Source organism: Mesocricetus auratus, unplaced genomic scaffold, assembly GCF_017639785.1.
Source record: "Mesocricetus auratus isolate SY011 unplaced genomic scaffold, BCM_Maur_2.0 Super-Scaffold_100003, whole genome shotgun sequence".
Taxonomy (NCBI): domain Eukaryota; kingdom Metazoa; phylum Chordata; class Mammalia; order Rodentia; family Cricetidae; genus Mesocricetus; species Mesocricetus auratus.
The window spans coordinates 71,673,212-71,687,728 of record NW_024429188.1 but is presented as its reverse complement, the minus strand read 5'-3'; the positions used below and the strand labels follow the sequence as shown (position 1 = coordinate 71,687,728).

Here is a 14,517-nt window from a genome sequence, read left to right as displayed (position 1 = left end):
GCAGGCAAGCCTTTTCTACTTCAAAACTACTCTTTCTCTTATGTGTATGTGTGTGTGTATATATACACATACATACATATATATGTACATGAGTGCAGAAGTAAGAAGTCCAGGTCAATCTCAAGTGTTAAACCTTAGGATGGCCATCCACCTGGGATTTTGAGACTGGGTGCCTCACTGGGACATGGGGCTCACTGATTAGGTTAGGCTGGCTGGTCAGCAAGCCCCACGATCTTCATCTCCACCTCCCCATCTAAGTGGGTTCCGGGGTTTGAACTTAGGTACCAGTGATTGTATAGTAAGCACTTTAGGAACTGAGTTCTTTCTCCAGTACAAGAACTACTTATGCCACTTTATCTCCAATAGTGATAACTAACATTGTCTGTGATGGGAGAAAGGACCAAAACTAAAAGTTTAAGATGAAATGCCAATGCTTCAGCCACAACATGCATAAATTCCAGTAGAGTTTACGCACATAAAATTAGTCATAGCTTCACATATACTGGTATAAATAACTGATTTGTCAAAATTGAAAACATTTTGTAGTCTAGTTCACAGTAATATACCAAGGACAACTGCACAGCCTTGTACTACAAAGCAAAAATGTAAGATGCTATCACTGAGGGAAACAGTGAAGGCTTCCAGGTCCTTTGTACTATTTTCCCAACTTCCTATGAAACAATGACCACTTGAAGAGGTTAAAATAAAAATCCTGTAAAATCTTTTCCTGAGGTCAGTATACAATGCAAAGGAGATATAATTAAGACTATACAATGAAAGAATTTTTAGAAATATGTCTATCTTCATACTCTAAAACAAGTATTTTATCAAACTGCAGAGCATTAATGCCTTCTCTGACATAATTTTTAAAAGTAAATTCCTATGATTATAGTCCATATTTTTAATGAAGAAAATAGAATGTTTGGGATATATGGAAAAAAGGCAAAGTAGGAATACTAGAAGTCTCGTTATCCAACCGTCTATGATCACTTCCAGTTATAGTGCAGTCATTTAAAGTCTCAGTAGATGGGATGCATATTTGCAATTTGGAAGCTTTGAAAGGACTACAAATACAGACTACAGTATTGTTAGTAAGACTGCTAATTATCATAAATGAGTTCACTGTTATTTGGTAACATGTGCATGGGACATGTGGGGTTAAAAAGTAAAAATTCCAAAGAAGACTTTCCAACAGGTATTAGGACAATATGAAACTTAAATTGCTCCCAGAGAACAGAATTGTTTATGGAATACAAAGATGGGGAAACACTTTTGAAAACAAAACAACGTTTATATAGCAAGTTTGATCACATGATTATTTATGAGGCAAGTACACTTGGATCCTTGTTATCTGACAGATGAACAAGAAAAATAATGGTACTGTACAGTCATCTTTAAAATGCAAACAGACTGATGTTGGCAGGGACAGCTACTACTTTAAATGGCGTTTAATAGTGGACCATCAAAATATTCATTACAAGGACTAAGATATAGCTCAGCTGGTATAGCGATGCCTAGAATGCACGAGTCCCATGTTTTATCTCCAGGAACTTAAAAGCACAGTGCAATGCTGCAAGCCTGTCATCTTAGCACTTGAAAAGTGGAAGCAGGAAGACCAGAAGTTCAAGCTTATCATCAGCTACATAGGGAGTTCAAGGCTAGTCTGGGCTATATGAGATCTGGACAGACAGGCAGGCAGGCAGGCAGGCAGACAGACAGAGACAAACACAGACACATACAAACATACACACAGACGCACTACAAAACAAAAACTAGAAGCCTAAAGAGTAACCTTTTATTGAAATACAAAGTATTTCCTCCATTTTGAAGGAATAGTTTGTGATAAAACAATTAATCATGGAATGATACGCACCAAACTTTTTTGATAGGTTCTGTTGGGGGAATGAGATTCAGGAAGCAGGGCCTTCACCGGTACCTACCTAGCATTTACATATATTTATTGTAAGTGCACAGTGTGTAAAGGTCAGAGGAAACCGTGGGGGGAGTTGGTTTTCCTTTCTACCATGTGAGTTCTGCAGATCAAACAGTTCTGGCAACAAATACCTTTACCTCCTGAGCTATCTTACTCCCCTTTTAATTTTCTACATTCCTATGTCTTATTAATTTTGGGAAACTTACCCTATATTAATTTCATCATTAGAAAAGGCTGAAAATAATTCAACAACTGAGCAAATGTTCTCCAGCCTTACTCTATCCCCAGAGGTGCTGACTACTGAAGGATAAAGAGAACCTAGTAAAATCGGGGCCTCAGAGAACACTGCTGTCAAAGGTTGAACTTATATACTCCACATATACAAGGACCTAGTTCTGCCCAGCCCATTCAGTCAGCTCACCTTTCAAGGTGCCCCAGTAGATTTCTGTATCTGTTCCTTTAAGATTAGGATACTCTGCCTTTGCTCAGGAGGCAGCATGGCAATCTGGTCTGCAGTCAGTTGAAGGACCTGCATAATCAAAGCAGCCTGTGCAGAGGAAAGGAAAGGCTGTGAGTTCATTGATGAGTCAGAAAGTCAAAGAAAACAAAAACACCACCAGCTTGTGCACAAAAAGCTATTGTCATGGGATACAAAACAAAATGGGGAAAGGGAGGATTTCTCTCTTTATCTCTTCTCTTGCACATAAGCGCACACGCACACACCCCAAACTGTAAGCCAGAAAGAGAAAGAAAATGGTGAGAAAAGGCATAATGAAGCACAAGAATAAATGGAAACACCTAAGAATAGACGATGTCCCAGGAACTCAAAAGTTCCTGCATACTAAGATGGTATGTGTGAGTCCTGGGAACTCTTTTAAGTTATTAGCTATTTTGAATTTTGCCTTTTCACAAGTTTAAACCTTCCCATCAGACACAAGCTCCCAACAACAGCCAAGTATAACAACAGAAACATATACTTGTGGTGAATCTGCTATTGTTTTTTTTTAAGTATCGAGAAAGGGGAGGCAGAAAGGAGCTTGGATTTTTAAGTCAGTTTGGCTTGCACAGAAAAAAATTTGACATTTATAGATGAGTCTGAAATGTAAAATAAGTTGCCAATTAAATTCACTTAAAAACTTTAGGATCAGATCTCCAAAATGCTCAGCCAAGATCATTAGTGATTTCTAAGTTAGAGTAAACATCACCTCAAAAGGGACTTTGAAGACACAGGATATTCATGATAACTGTGAAAAGATCAAAAAGACTAGATTTGTGCAGAGGGAGATGGTCAGGCAGTGTTGCTTACCTTCTCATGATCCTGGGGTGTGACTTGGCTCTGTCCAGGACTAAAGCCACCAGGCTGACTTCCACCTTGCATGCTCGCTCCTTGCATACCTGCTCCTTGCATGACTGGGACCTATAGGTACAAAGAAAGGAGACAGCATACAGAATTCCCGATGTCCACAGAACCTCGATACGGCACCAGTCTTGACATGGGTAGAGTGAAAAGAGAATTAATGACCTAAAGATCAGCTTATACTGTTAGCAAAAGCAGAAGGCAGTGTTTAGACAAAGATCCACTAGCATACACATCCTTGCATGTAGCAGGTCCATTATCAACAAATAATACACAGTATATAGGAAGGGGGCATTAAATTAGAAAAATAAGCATAGGGAAAACTATGAGCACTGGAGAAATTAATGCTCAGAGTAAACACAAGCAAAGCCAATAGACTTTACACAACTGAATACCGCTCTGCTGGGGAAGAAACGTTCACAAGACTACTGCCTAACTCTAGTTCAGGTATACATTGGTAATTATTCTCAAGGGAGTCTACCCCATAAAACAGACGGTCAGTGTCAGAGAGGTAGAAAGGAGATAAGCAGGTGTCTGGGGGAAAAGACGGTATTAGCCCAACATTTGCTGCCTAGACATTTCTTAAAGCAAAAATCAAAACTCTGAATATACCAACAGTGGTATGAATTTCTTAAGCTTGTTTTTATTTATGTGCACAGGTTTTTGCCTGCATGTATATCTGTGCACTACATGCGTGCCTAGTGCCCATGGAGGCCAGAAGAGGGTGCTGGATTCTCTGGAACTGGAGTTACATATAGGTGCTAAGATACAAACCCAGGTTCTATACAATAACTAGTGCTTTTAACCACAAAACTATCTTTCCAGCCCTTGGGTCTTTTTAGAGCTCTCTAGAGACAGTATATGGAAACTGCATCCTGCTTAATACACACCAAGAAATATTACTCAAGTTAGAATAAAATGTAGCTATAACATATTTATTGGCATTTAGAGTTGTTAGTGTGTCCAATCCTTTGGAAGACAACCAGAACCCAAGGAAAATGCCTCTAATTAGATGTGCTCTACACCTGTGATACTCACGCTCAGGCTCTTACCCAGAGTTAAGATACTTTTATTGCAAACAACTTTTTAACAAACTTGTTACTTGCTTTCCCAGATTACCACCATGAAGTATAGAATACAGGGAAACACCTATCAGGGATAGACGATGTGATAACAACGTGAAGAACCAGGTCCATCAGCAAAGGGGGCAGACACCCCATAGGATAAAACTATGTTTTACATTATAACATAAATAATAATCGATCTATTTCCACATTGATTTTTAGTAATAAAATGGTTTAACTATTTTTTTGTATTTTCCTTAAGAAAATAGGAAGCATAAAATATACTGACTCCATTCTTTTTTCACTAAAATAGTTCAAACAATTTTTAAAATAATTCTTTCATCTGGTTTGAGTAAGAATGGTTCCCACAAGCTCATATATTTGAATGCTAACTCCCCATGGAGTGGCACTATTTGAAAGGATTAGGTGTGGGGAGTTGGAACAAGTGTGTCATTGGGGGTAGGGAGCCTTGAGGTTTCAAAAGCTCATGCCAAGCCCAGTATCTCCCTCTGCCTGTTGATCAATCATCCACCTCTCCAGCACCACAGACGCCATGCCTGCTGCCATGCTTCCCACCATGATAATGGGACTAAACATCTCAAACTGTAAGCATGTCCTCAATTAAATGCTTTGGAAGAGTTGTTTTGGTCATGGCGTCTCTTCACAGAACAGTGAGTGAGTCATAAGTTGGTATCAGGAATTGGGGTATTGCTGTGACAGGTCTGACCATGCTGCTTGTTGGTGGAATATAGAAGACTGGACTATAAAACAGTTGGATGCTTTAACCAGGGTTTAATGGGTCATCTTAGTAGGAGAAAGAAAGGGAGTGCTGAGGGAGATGTGAACCGTGGGAGCCTAGCTCAAGAAGTTTCAGAGGAGAATATTAGTAAATGGCCTAGGGACCATTCTTATGACATTTTGGCAAAGAATGTAGCTGATTTTGCCCGAGTCTTAAAAATCTGAGGCTAAATGAAAAGTTTTGGATTAATGGCACTATCAGAGATTTCAAAACTGCCAAATATTGACTCTCGTGTGTTGTTGTTAGTGGCCACTCTTACACAAAGATATAATGAAAAGGAGTGAGATGAGCAGGGAAAAAACCCATATAGTTTATAGAGAAAAGGAAAAAAAGTATAGTGGAGCTAAGCCCAGTGCTCAAGGAGATAAAGAGTTTAAAGAAAAGCATGATACTTAGTGAAATAAAAGGAGTGGTGAGCTCACTATGGCTACTACTCCCCTGGGGATACCCCCCTTGAGTCTTACCTGTGTAAGTCCTGGTCACTACCAAGATGAGAACAGAAACTCTGGGTAATAGTAAACCTGGGATTTACTCCTGACCATGCAACTTATAACAGGCCTGAACCTGCTCTGACTATCAAGTTCTGGCAGGTGAGCGAATGCTGCCAGGATCCCCTGTCCCCCTTCTCAAGTTGGACCATGTCTCCCCAGTATGTGGCAGAAATATTGTTTTTATATAGTGGGACAGACTCAAGGAAATTAGTGGCCCATATCCAGATTGGCAACACAGAGCAACTGGTCCTGAAGCTGGAGTTCAGCAATGGTCTTGACAGCCCTTCATGCCCCTGCCCCTTGCATCCTCAGTGAAGATTTTATGCGTCTACTCCTCTGTTTGCTCTACATGTTTCCAGTCTAGCAGTCCCTCCTGCTTGGCTCAGGCCTGGACTTCAGATGATCTGCTTCTATGAGCCTGGCCTGTCTGTGTCCTGAGTCTTCTCCCTTCCTGGGTACAGCTGTGGTTTTCTTGCTTCCTTTGTGCCTCTGATGCTGACTTCACAGATGGTCCTTCTAAAGACCCCTCGTCCCTTTGAACCCCTCTCCTGGGCTCCCAGTGCAACAAGTCCCTCAGGTGGCTCTGATCTGGAGGTGCCTGTGGATCAGGTATGGATGGGGACTCCATGCCCTATGGATCTCTGAGCTACCAACGCTGGCTGGAAGTTGACCTGGTGCTGGGCACAGGACTCTGTGCTCCGTGCTTGAAGGCACAGTGGGATGTACACAGGGAGCATCTGGTCACTTCTCCCACGTGATCAGGACTTGGTTCCTAGAAGTGATGCTGACCCTAACCCCTACCTTGTTTTTAACTTACTTTTACTTTAAAAAAAAAAAGGGAGCGGTGATGTCAGTGTAAGACCCCACTCACCCAGCTAAGCTTCAACTTGTGAAAAAGAATTCAAAGAAAAGCTTAAGCAGTAAAGGAAACCATAAACAACAAAAAGCTGATAAAAATATAAATGAACAAGGAGGTCGAATTCCAGCCCCATCAAGCAGCAGAACTTGTAAGCTTTGGCCACAAGGGTTCTAGCTTTAGAGTCAATGATACAAAAAAGGGTTGTGGGATCTCCCTCGAGGGTAAGGAAAGCTGCTGAGGCCAGGTATGTGTCAAGGGTGTCCTTGTATGGAGGCATAGAGAGGCCACTGTGTGAAACTGTGAAGGTAAAGCCTGGGTTTCATTGGAGACTCTAAGATGTTGGAGATGCCAGAGTCATGGGATATCTGCCAAGAAAAGCTGCAGATTGAGTGGGGGATCCAGCCCAATAGAGAAGTGTGTTTCAGTCAACAAAGCAGCAAGGAACTGGGAGAACTTATGATGGTGTTGACATCAGACATGGAGATGCAGAATTTGGAGTTTGCCCAGCTGATTTTCATTCTTCCTTTAGTCCAGCATTTCCTTACTATGGTCCCTTTTGAAATGGTATTGGATATTCTGTGCCAGTGTATGCTGGGAGTGTGTGATCCACATAGATTTTTTTATTTTATGGGTTCACAATTAAGAAATTGTGGAGTCTCAAGGTGAGACTTTGAACAGTGTTAAGACTGTGATAGACTATGGGGACTTTTGAAGGTGAACTGAGTGAATTTTTGCATTATGATATAGCTATGAGCCTATAAGACCCAGGGAGTCAAATACAGTGATATGAGTAAAAATGGCCCCCAGAGTTTCATACGGCTGTGTTTATTTACTAGGGAGCGGCACGATTTCAAAGGATTAGGAAGTGTGGCCTTGCTGGAGGAACTGGGTCACTAGGGGTGGGCTTTAAGGTTTCAAAAGTCCATTCCAAGTCCACTGTTTCCCCTTTTGCCTATGGATAAGGATGTAGCTCTCACCTACTTCTCCAGCACCATGCATCCCATGCTTGCTGCCATACTTCCCACCATAACGGAACTAAAGCTCAATGAAATGCTTTCTTTTATAGGAGTTGCCATTGTCACGATGTCTCTTCACAGCAATAGTAACCAAGACACCTGGAATACTCATTCACATACATCAGCTCTTTTCTAAGACACTGGGTACATGAAGCAATGGCACACAGAGGATGCTGAAATACTACTACTGTTCTGTTTATATTAATACTTAGTCCACGGACTTGTGTCAACCTTAATGATCTATTGTGGATATGAACCACCTCTGGGTACAGTCACTTAGGAATTTACTAATAATGAATAATAGCAATCTGAGACAGTGTAGTATGAAATAACTACACAAACTGGCCAGTTGACGTTTCCAAGAACACCTGTACCAGGCAGATAAGTACTAGTAAGACTGGTCACATACCTTGGTTGGTCTAAGACAGTCCCAGTTTATACTCTTGTCTCAGAGTAAATTATTAACAGCACTTTCATTCATAAATGCATCCTTCTTTGTATGACAAATTATATAGCTACCTTAGTAACAACAAATCTTTAGCTACAAGCTTCTAACTGCATGGAATGGAGTTAAATTTAAAATCTGACTTAAAATATATATGAAAGCCTTATTAAGTTAAAAAAACAAAGATCATAAAAAGAATAAAAATAGAAAGATACACTGAAAATATCAGATAAATCATATGTGATGGTGATGCCTTTAATGCCAACACTTCTGAGACAGAGGCAGGCAAATATCAGTGAGTTCAAGGCCAGTCCAGTATATACAGAGAGTTCTAAGTCAGTCAGGACTACATGAAGAGACTGTCTCAAAAAAATCTAATAATGGCAACTATCTATCATAAGAGGTATAAAGCTTTTATAGATAACTAGGATGTATTATTTATATATGTATCAATTTGAAGTTCTTATTTTCTCTACCTTGGGTCTCATTGGCTTTATAGACTTAAAAACTATATTGGACAGGGGTATAGCTTGGTGATAGATTATTTAGCATTTGTAGTTCTAGGCTGAGTCTTAGCATCACAAAACCAAATTTATAAAACCCAAGGCAACAACAACAACAACAACAAAAAACCCCTAACATTAGTAATGAATTCAAACACTAGCAGAGAAAAAGAAGCAAGCCATCAGTTTCAATGTCTTTGTCCACAGAATGGTCAGAATTACATAAGCACGTATATAGTTACTTGATGTCTCTCTCCAGCTAGCATGACAAGATTTTGCTGTTTGTACTACTATAGCCCTAGTATGCTTGGTATTTAGTAGGTGGTTAATAAGTTAAGTACTGAAAGAATGTATAAAAAACGTGTTATGCCGGGCGTTGGTGGTACATGCCTTTAATCCCAGCACTCGGGCGGCAGAGGTAGGCGGATCTCTGTGAGTTCAAGGCTGGGCTGGACTAACAGCCTCCAAAACAATACAGAGAAACCCTGTCTCATAAAAAAACGAAGAAAAAAAAACATGTGTTATGAGGCTGCTGACCATAGAGGGTGCAACAAAAAAAAAATCAAAGCTCATACACACATTTTTAAAAGCAAAACTTGAAATAAAACAGAAAATACATTTTCTTCTATATATACCAACAAGTGACAATTTTGTCTCATCCACACACAGAGACACATATACACATGCTTTGTTTTAGTTAGGTGGATTTGGCCAAGTCACTGGACTTGCTGCCTTCAGCTTCCAAATCTATAAAATGAGAGAACTGGATGCAGACATGCTGTATTCCAGTTTTGATCTCTCTCTCTTTCCTTTTTCTCTCCCAACACTGGAAGACACAGAATCACATGAAAATGGAAAGAGAAATGGAAGAATGAAGGCATTACATATAGAAACTTGTGAAGATACACATTCCATCTCCACACAACCAACTGCAAATGATAAATGACTACTAGAAAGCATCCCATACACACAGCTGGAGTGAACCAAGTCAAGGAGACAGAAGAGACAGAATTATATGCAGATTGCCATTCCTATGCCACTGTTCATTTAGATGTTGTGATGACAATAAATCCACACAGGTCTCTACCACCCTGAGATAATATCAGGATCACACTGTAATCATTTGGGGGAGGTTTTTCAAATGGCCTGAGATCTGCACAAGTACTTTTTTTGGTGGGGGGCTTTGTACATGATATTTGTTTGTACATCTAGTGCAATTACTCCCTGACCTGTTCATTTTCATTTTCAGAGGTTTTTCTGGATGAAATTGCTACTAAAATTGTGGAACAAGGTTGTTCTTTTGGATTAGAGGCTAGGACACCCTTCTCCTAAGGGATATGAGAAAGTAAAAGCAGAACCTCCTTTCTAACAAGCAGATTCATTCAAGTCAGAAGATAATAAAAATCAGGTTCAGTAAACAAGTCCCTATTACATTAACATTTTATGTGGATGCTACAAGTATTACCTGTCTTGATCCCTGGGGAACGACGGCCCCCATGTTCATTGGATTGGGACCTTGGATTCCACTAGGCAGAGGTCCTCTAGGTCCAGGTACTGGGCCTCTGGTATCCATGCCTCTGGCCTCCATGGCACGAGCCTCCATAGCACGGGCCTCCATGGCACGGGCCTCCATAGCACGGGCCTCCATGGCACGAGCTTCCATGGCACGGGCCTCCAGTCCTCTGGCATCCAATCCTCTGGCCTCCATGGCTCTGGCCTCCATCCCTCGTGCATCTAATCCTCGGGGATCTCTTCCACCTAGAAAGTTTTAAGAAAGTGTGCAGCTACTAATTTCTAGTCACATCTCTCCTTACCTGTGAGACTGTTTCCTTTATCACATTTGTAGGTAAATCATAAAAACTCTTGCCAATATTTCTGTCCCATATTAGGGCTTAAGAGAACCAGGTTCTTCATCAACCCTTAGCTATTAATTGGAGTTATGATGCAGTTTCCCCTTACCTCTAGCATCCATAGGTGGACCCCTCTGATCTAGCATGGGTCCTCTTGGCTCTGCCATTAAAGGTCTGGGCTCAGCTAATGGACCTCCCCTCATGTCATGTGGAGGTGGTCCACGGCCTTCATGGCCAGGAACATGGTGCATGGGTGGGCCCTGATGAGGTGGTGGTGGCGGTCCCAAGTAAGCTCTAGAGATGGGAAGAAGTGCACATTTTAAAGCATAATGTACCAACATTGAAATGTCAAAAAGATCAATATACAAATATCCAACAGAAAAGTGATACAAACATCAGTGAATAAATGGTAATAAGAAAGTAACACCACGCCAGGCATTGGTGGCGCATGCCTTTAATGCCAGCACTGGGGAGGCAGAGGCAGGCGGATCTCTGTGAGTTTGAGGCCAACCTGGTCTACAGAGCGAGTTCCAGGACAGCCTACAAAACAATACAGAGAAACCCTGTCTCAAAAAAACAAAAAAAAAAAAAAAGAAAGAAAGTAACATCACACAGATCAAAGGAAAGCTATAGAATGTATATTTATGCATTCTAAAATTTCTTATTGGCCAGGGCATTCAAAATTAGGGAAGAATTAATGGATACTTATCATATGTACAATGACTGTACAGTATAATGCTTAGCAAAGCTGGTGCTGGATTCAGATGGACTGATTGAAATCTAGGTCTTACCATTTATTATAAAGCTGCATGATCTGAGATACTAACTTAACCTCTATATGCTTTAGTTTCTTTGCCTGTAAAACAGGGCTAATAATATTCATTTCTAAAGTTATATGGCTTTATCTGTCTGTCTATCTGTGTGGGGCTGAGGACTGAACCTAGGGCCTTGGTAATATTAGTCAAGTGTTCTATCACTGGTGTTACATCTCCAGCCTAAGGAAAATTTAATGAGGTGATTTAAGTTAAATACTTACAGGAAAGCCAGAGGTATAATCCCCAGCAACATCAACAACTACTGTCATTAATAGTACCATTATCAGTCAGGGGAACACTACTCCATTGTTGGTGCAAGTGCAAACTTGGCAGTTTTTCAGAAAATTGGGAATCAATCTACCTCAAGACCCAGCAATACTACTCTTGGGCATATACCCAAAAGAAAGATGCTCAATCATACCACAAGGACACTTGCTCAACTATGTTCATAGCAGCATTATTAGTAATAGCCAGAACCTGGAAACCACTTAAAATGCCCATCGACCGAAGAAAGGACAAAGAAAATATGGTACATCTACAGAATGGAGTATTACTCAGCTGTAAAACAAAATGACATCTTGAAATTTTCAGGCAAAAGGATGGAAGTAGGAAAAAAAACATCCTGAGTGAGGTAACCCAGACTCAGAAAGACAAACACGGTATGTACTCACTCATAAGTATTAGATGTAAAGCAAAGGATAACCAGACTATAAACCACAGCTCCAGAGAAGCTAGGTAGCAAGGAGCCTAGGAGGGATGCAGAGATTGCCCTGGGAAGGGAAATTAAATGACATCTTCTGGGTAAACTGAGGGGGGGCCAGTAAAGGGGAGAGGAGGGGGGAAGAGAGCATGGCGGAATAGGATGGTCAAGGGGGGGGGGAAGGGATGGAGGGTAAGAACAATGAACGAGATGTCTTGATGCTAGGGGCATTTCAGGGTTGAGGAGAAACCTGGTGCTAGGGGAACTCCCAGGAATCCACAAGGATGACCCCACTAAGACTCCTAGCAATAGTAGAGAGGGTGCCTGAACTGGCCTTCCCCTGTAATCAGACTGGTGAATATCCCAACTGTCATCATAGAGCTTTCATCAGGTAATTCATGGAACCAGAGGCAGAGATCCGCAACCAAGCACCAGGCCAAGCTCCAGGAATCCAGTTGAAGAGAGGGAGGAGGGAATATATGAGCAAGGGAGGTCAACATCATGATGGAGAAATCTACAGAGACAGCTGAACCAAGCTTGTGGAAACTCATGAACTCCAGACTCATAACCGTGGAGACTCCACTGAACAAGACTAGACCCTCCATATGTGGCAGACAGTTATGAAGCTTGGACTATCTGAGGGGTCCCTGGCAGTAGGACCAGGATCTATCCCTGGTACACTCATGAGCTAGCTTGCTGGAAAACATTCCCTATGGAGGGATGCCATGCTCAGCCTTAATGCATGGGAGGGAGGCTTGGCCCTGATCCAACTTAATGTGCCATACTTTTCTGATCCCTCATGGGAGCCCTTACTTATGAGGAGTCGTCGATGGGGAGGGGCTGGGGAGAGGCAGGAGGACTGGTGGGAGGGAGAACTGATATTGGAAAGTAAAATGAAACTTAAAAAAATAGTACCATTGTCTCATGTTTTCCTTGTTTAAGTACACATTACTAGAATTTTCAATTTCTGAAAGTACAGTAGTCATAGTTGGCTCAAATTTACCTTCCTAACTCTAATATTAGCTTTAGGAAAAGTACTTAATCTTGGACAGTGGCTACAAATACTTATTTATCTTTTGAAGTAGGCAAACAGGTCCAACAGTTCCAGAAAGAGTTTGCTTTCAATGTAAGGAAAGTTTCCAACTTCTCAAGCTGTTTCCTTCTACGTCAGTACTTACCTAGGCTCTACCTCTCCAGTTACAGTCATTAAAGTGCCTCCTCGCGGGTCATTAGGGGCATCTCCTAACAGACCACGAGGAGTTGGGACGTTGGCAGGCAAGGCTCCCCGCTGCATAGCTGCTCTGGGGTCTTGCATCGGCACTGACAGGGAAACAAACAGGGGGTTACTGCTGTGAAAGACACATAAGGAAACAAGAAATGACTCTCTACCACTGACAACATAATTCAGACAGCTTAGAGTGGGTGAAACCTCACCACAGCAGAATCCTCTTGCAGCTCAAGAACAGAAGCAGGGTGCAGGCAGAATCTGTGCCATGTCAGAGGTATGGATGGAATTATATAAAGAGCAAACTGGGGAGCAACCTGTCAAGGACTAGCACTGTGACCTCAAGAAACTCACAATCCTGGTTTTCCTTCTAATCAATCTTAGTTTAAGTACCAGAGTCACAAAAGAGAAGCAGGGTCTTGGCATATGAACACTGCCATGGCTCTGCAAGAACCTGCTGTCTCCTTCCAGACTGCTATTCCATATCCAAGGCTCCTGACACCAGTAGGGAAGGAGTAAAGCCTTGGACAGATGCCCTTATCATCCATGTTTTCTGCCCTGTGTGACGAGGTCAATCAATCTTCGGCCTATGGCCTCAAGAGAAAAACAAAAAAACAAAAAATCTCCCCGCAAAAATCCAAAACACTATCATCTGGGGGTTCTGAACCTGAGGATGACTGTCAAGCAGCTCTTTCCCTCTCTAAGTCCCCACCCTGAACACCACAAGCAAAAGGAAACCTGCAGATACAATGGTACCTTGAACTCGCTCAATTGATGCAGGCCCAGCAGGTCCCACGGGCGAGTGCTGTAGGGTTCCTTAGGTTAGCATTAAGTTCAAAAGGAGAAATAGCAGACACTTGAAACAGCTTGAACACACACAGGAACATACACATATGAGACTGGAGATTTACACATGTCAGTAAGAAGGCAACAGTTTGTTAGTTTGCCCCAGCATCCAAAACTTCCTAAAGTACAGGAGGATTTCACTTATCCAACTGTTCTGCTTTGACCAGGCATCTTTCTTAAGAGAAACCTATAGGCTAGTTTACTTAGGCAAGAATAACCAGCAATTTTGGACTCTCCTTTCTGTTACTACAGCATTTTTCTTTATGTCTCCCTGTACATTAAAAAAGAAATAAGTTGGGCATTGGTGGCACACGTCGTTAATCCCAGCACTTGGGAGACAGAGGCAGGCAGATCATTGTGAGTTCAAAGCCAGCCTGGTAAGCGAGTTCCAGGACAGGCTCCAAAGCAATACAGAGAAACCCTGTCTTGAAAAACCAAAAAAAAAAAGGAAAGAAAAAAGTAAAATACAAAAAAAAATGTATTTTCAGAAGCAAAACATGAAAGAAATCCTAATGAACATGACATGAGATTTATCACAGAGAGGCCAGAATATAAGTGAGGCAATACTAATTTTGTTTTATTTTGAAGTCTAAAAATTTGTCAAAGTATCAAAT

General features: G+C 41.4%; 1 protein-coding gene across 3 annotated transcripts in view; it reads right to left on the bottom strand.

The window, feature by feature from the left end:
* Nucleotides 1-14,517, bottom strand: part of Cstf2 (cleavage stimulation factor subunit 2) — a 31,090-nt gene that overhangs the window by 2,922 nt on the left and 13,651 nt on the right. For 2 of the 3 annotated variants that reach the window (XM_005072499.4, XM_040744370.1), the window contains exons 9-14: nucleotides 13,814-13,873; nucleotides 13,011-13,152; nucleotides 10,427-10,611; nucleotides 9,933-10,225; nucleotides 3,240-3,350; nucleotides 2,355-2,480 (exon numbers count right to left, since the gene is read on the bottom strand). In XM_005072499.4, coding sequence (XP_005072556.1) covers nucleotides 2,358-2,480; nucleotides 3,240-3,350; nucleotides 9,933-10,225; nucleotides 10,427-10,611; nucleotides 13,011-13,152; nucleotides 13,814-13,873 — 914 coding nt within the window. In that variant the 3' untranslated portion in view covers nucleotides 2,355-2,357. The remainder of the gene's footprint in view (nucleotides 1-2,354; nucleotides 2,481-3,239; nucleotides 3,351-9,932; nucleotides 10,226-10,426; nucleotides 10,612-13,010; nucleotides 13,153-13,813; nucleotides 13,874-14,517) is intronic. The other variant, XM_005072500.4, reaches the window with a different exon arrangement.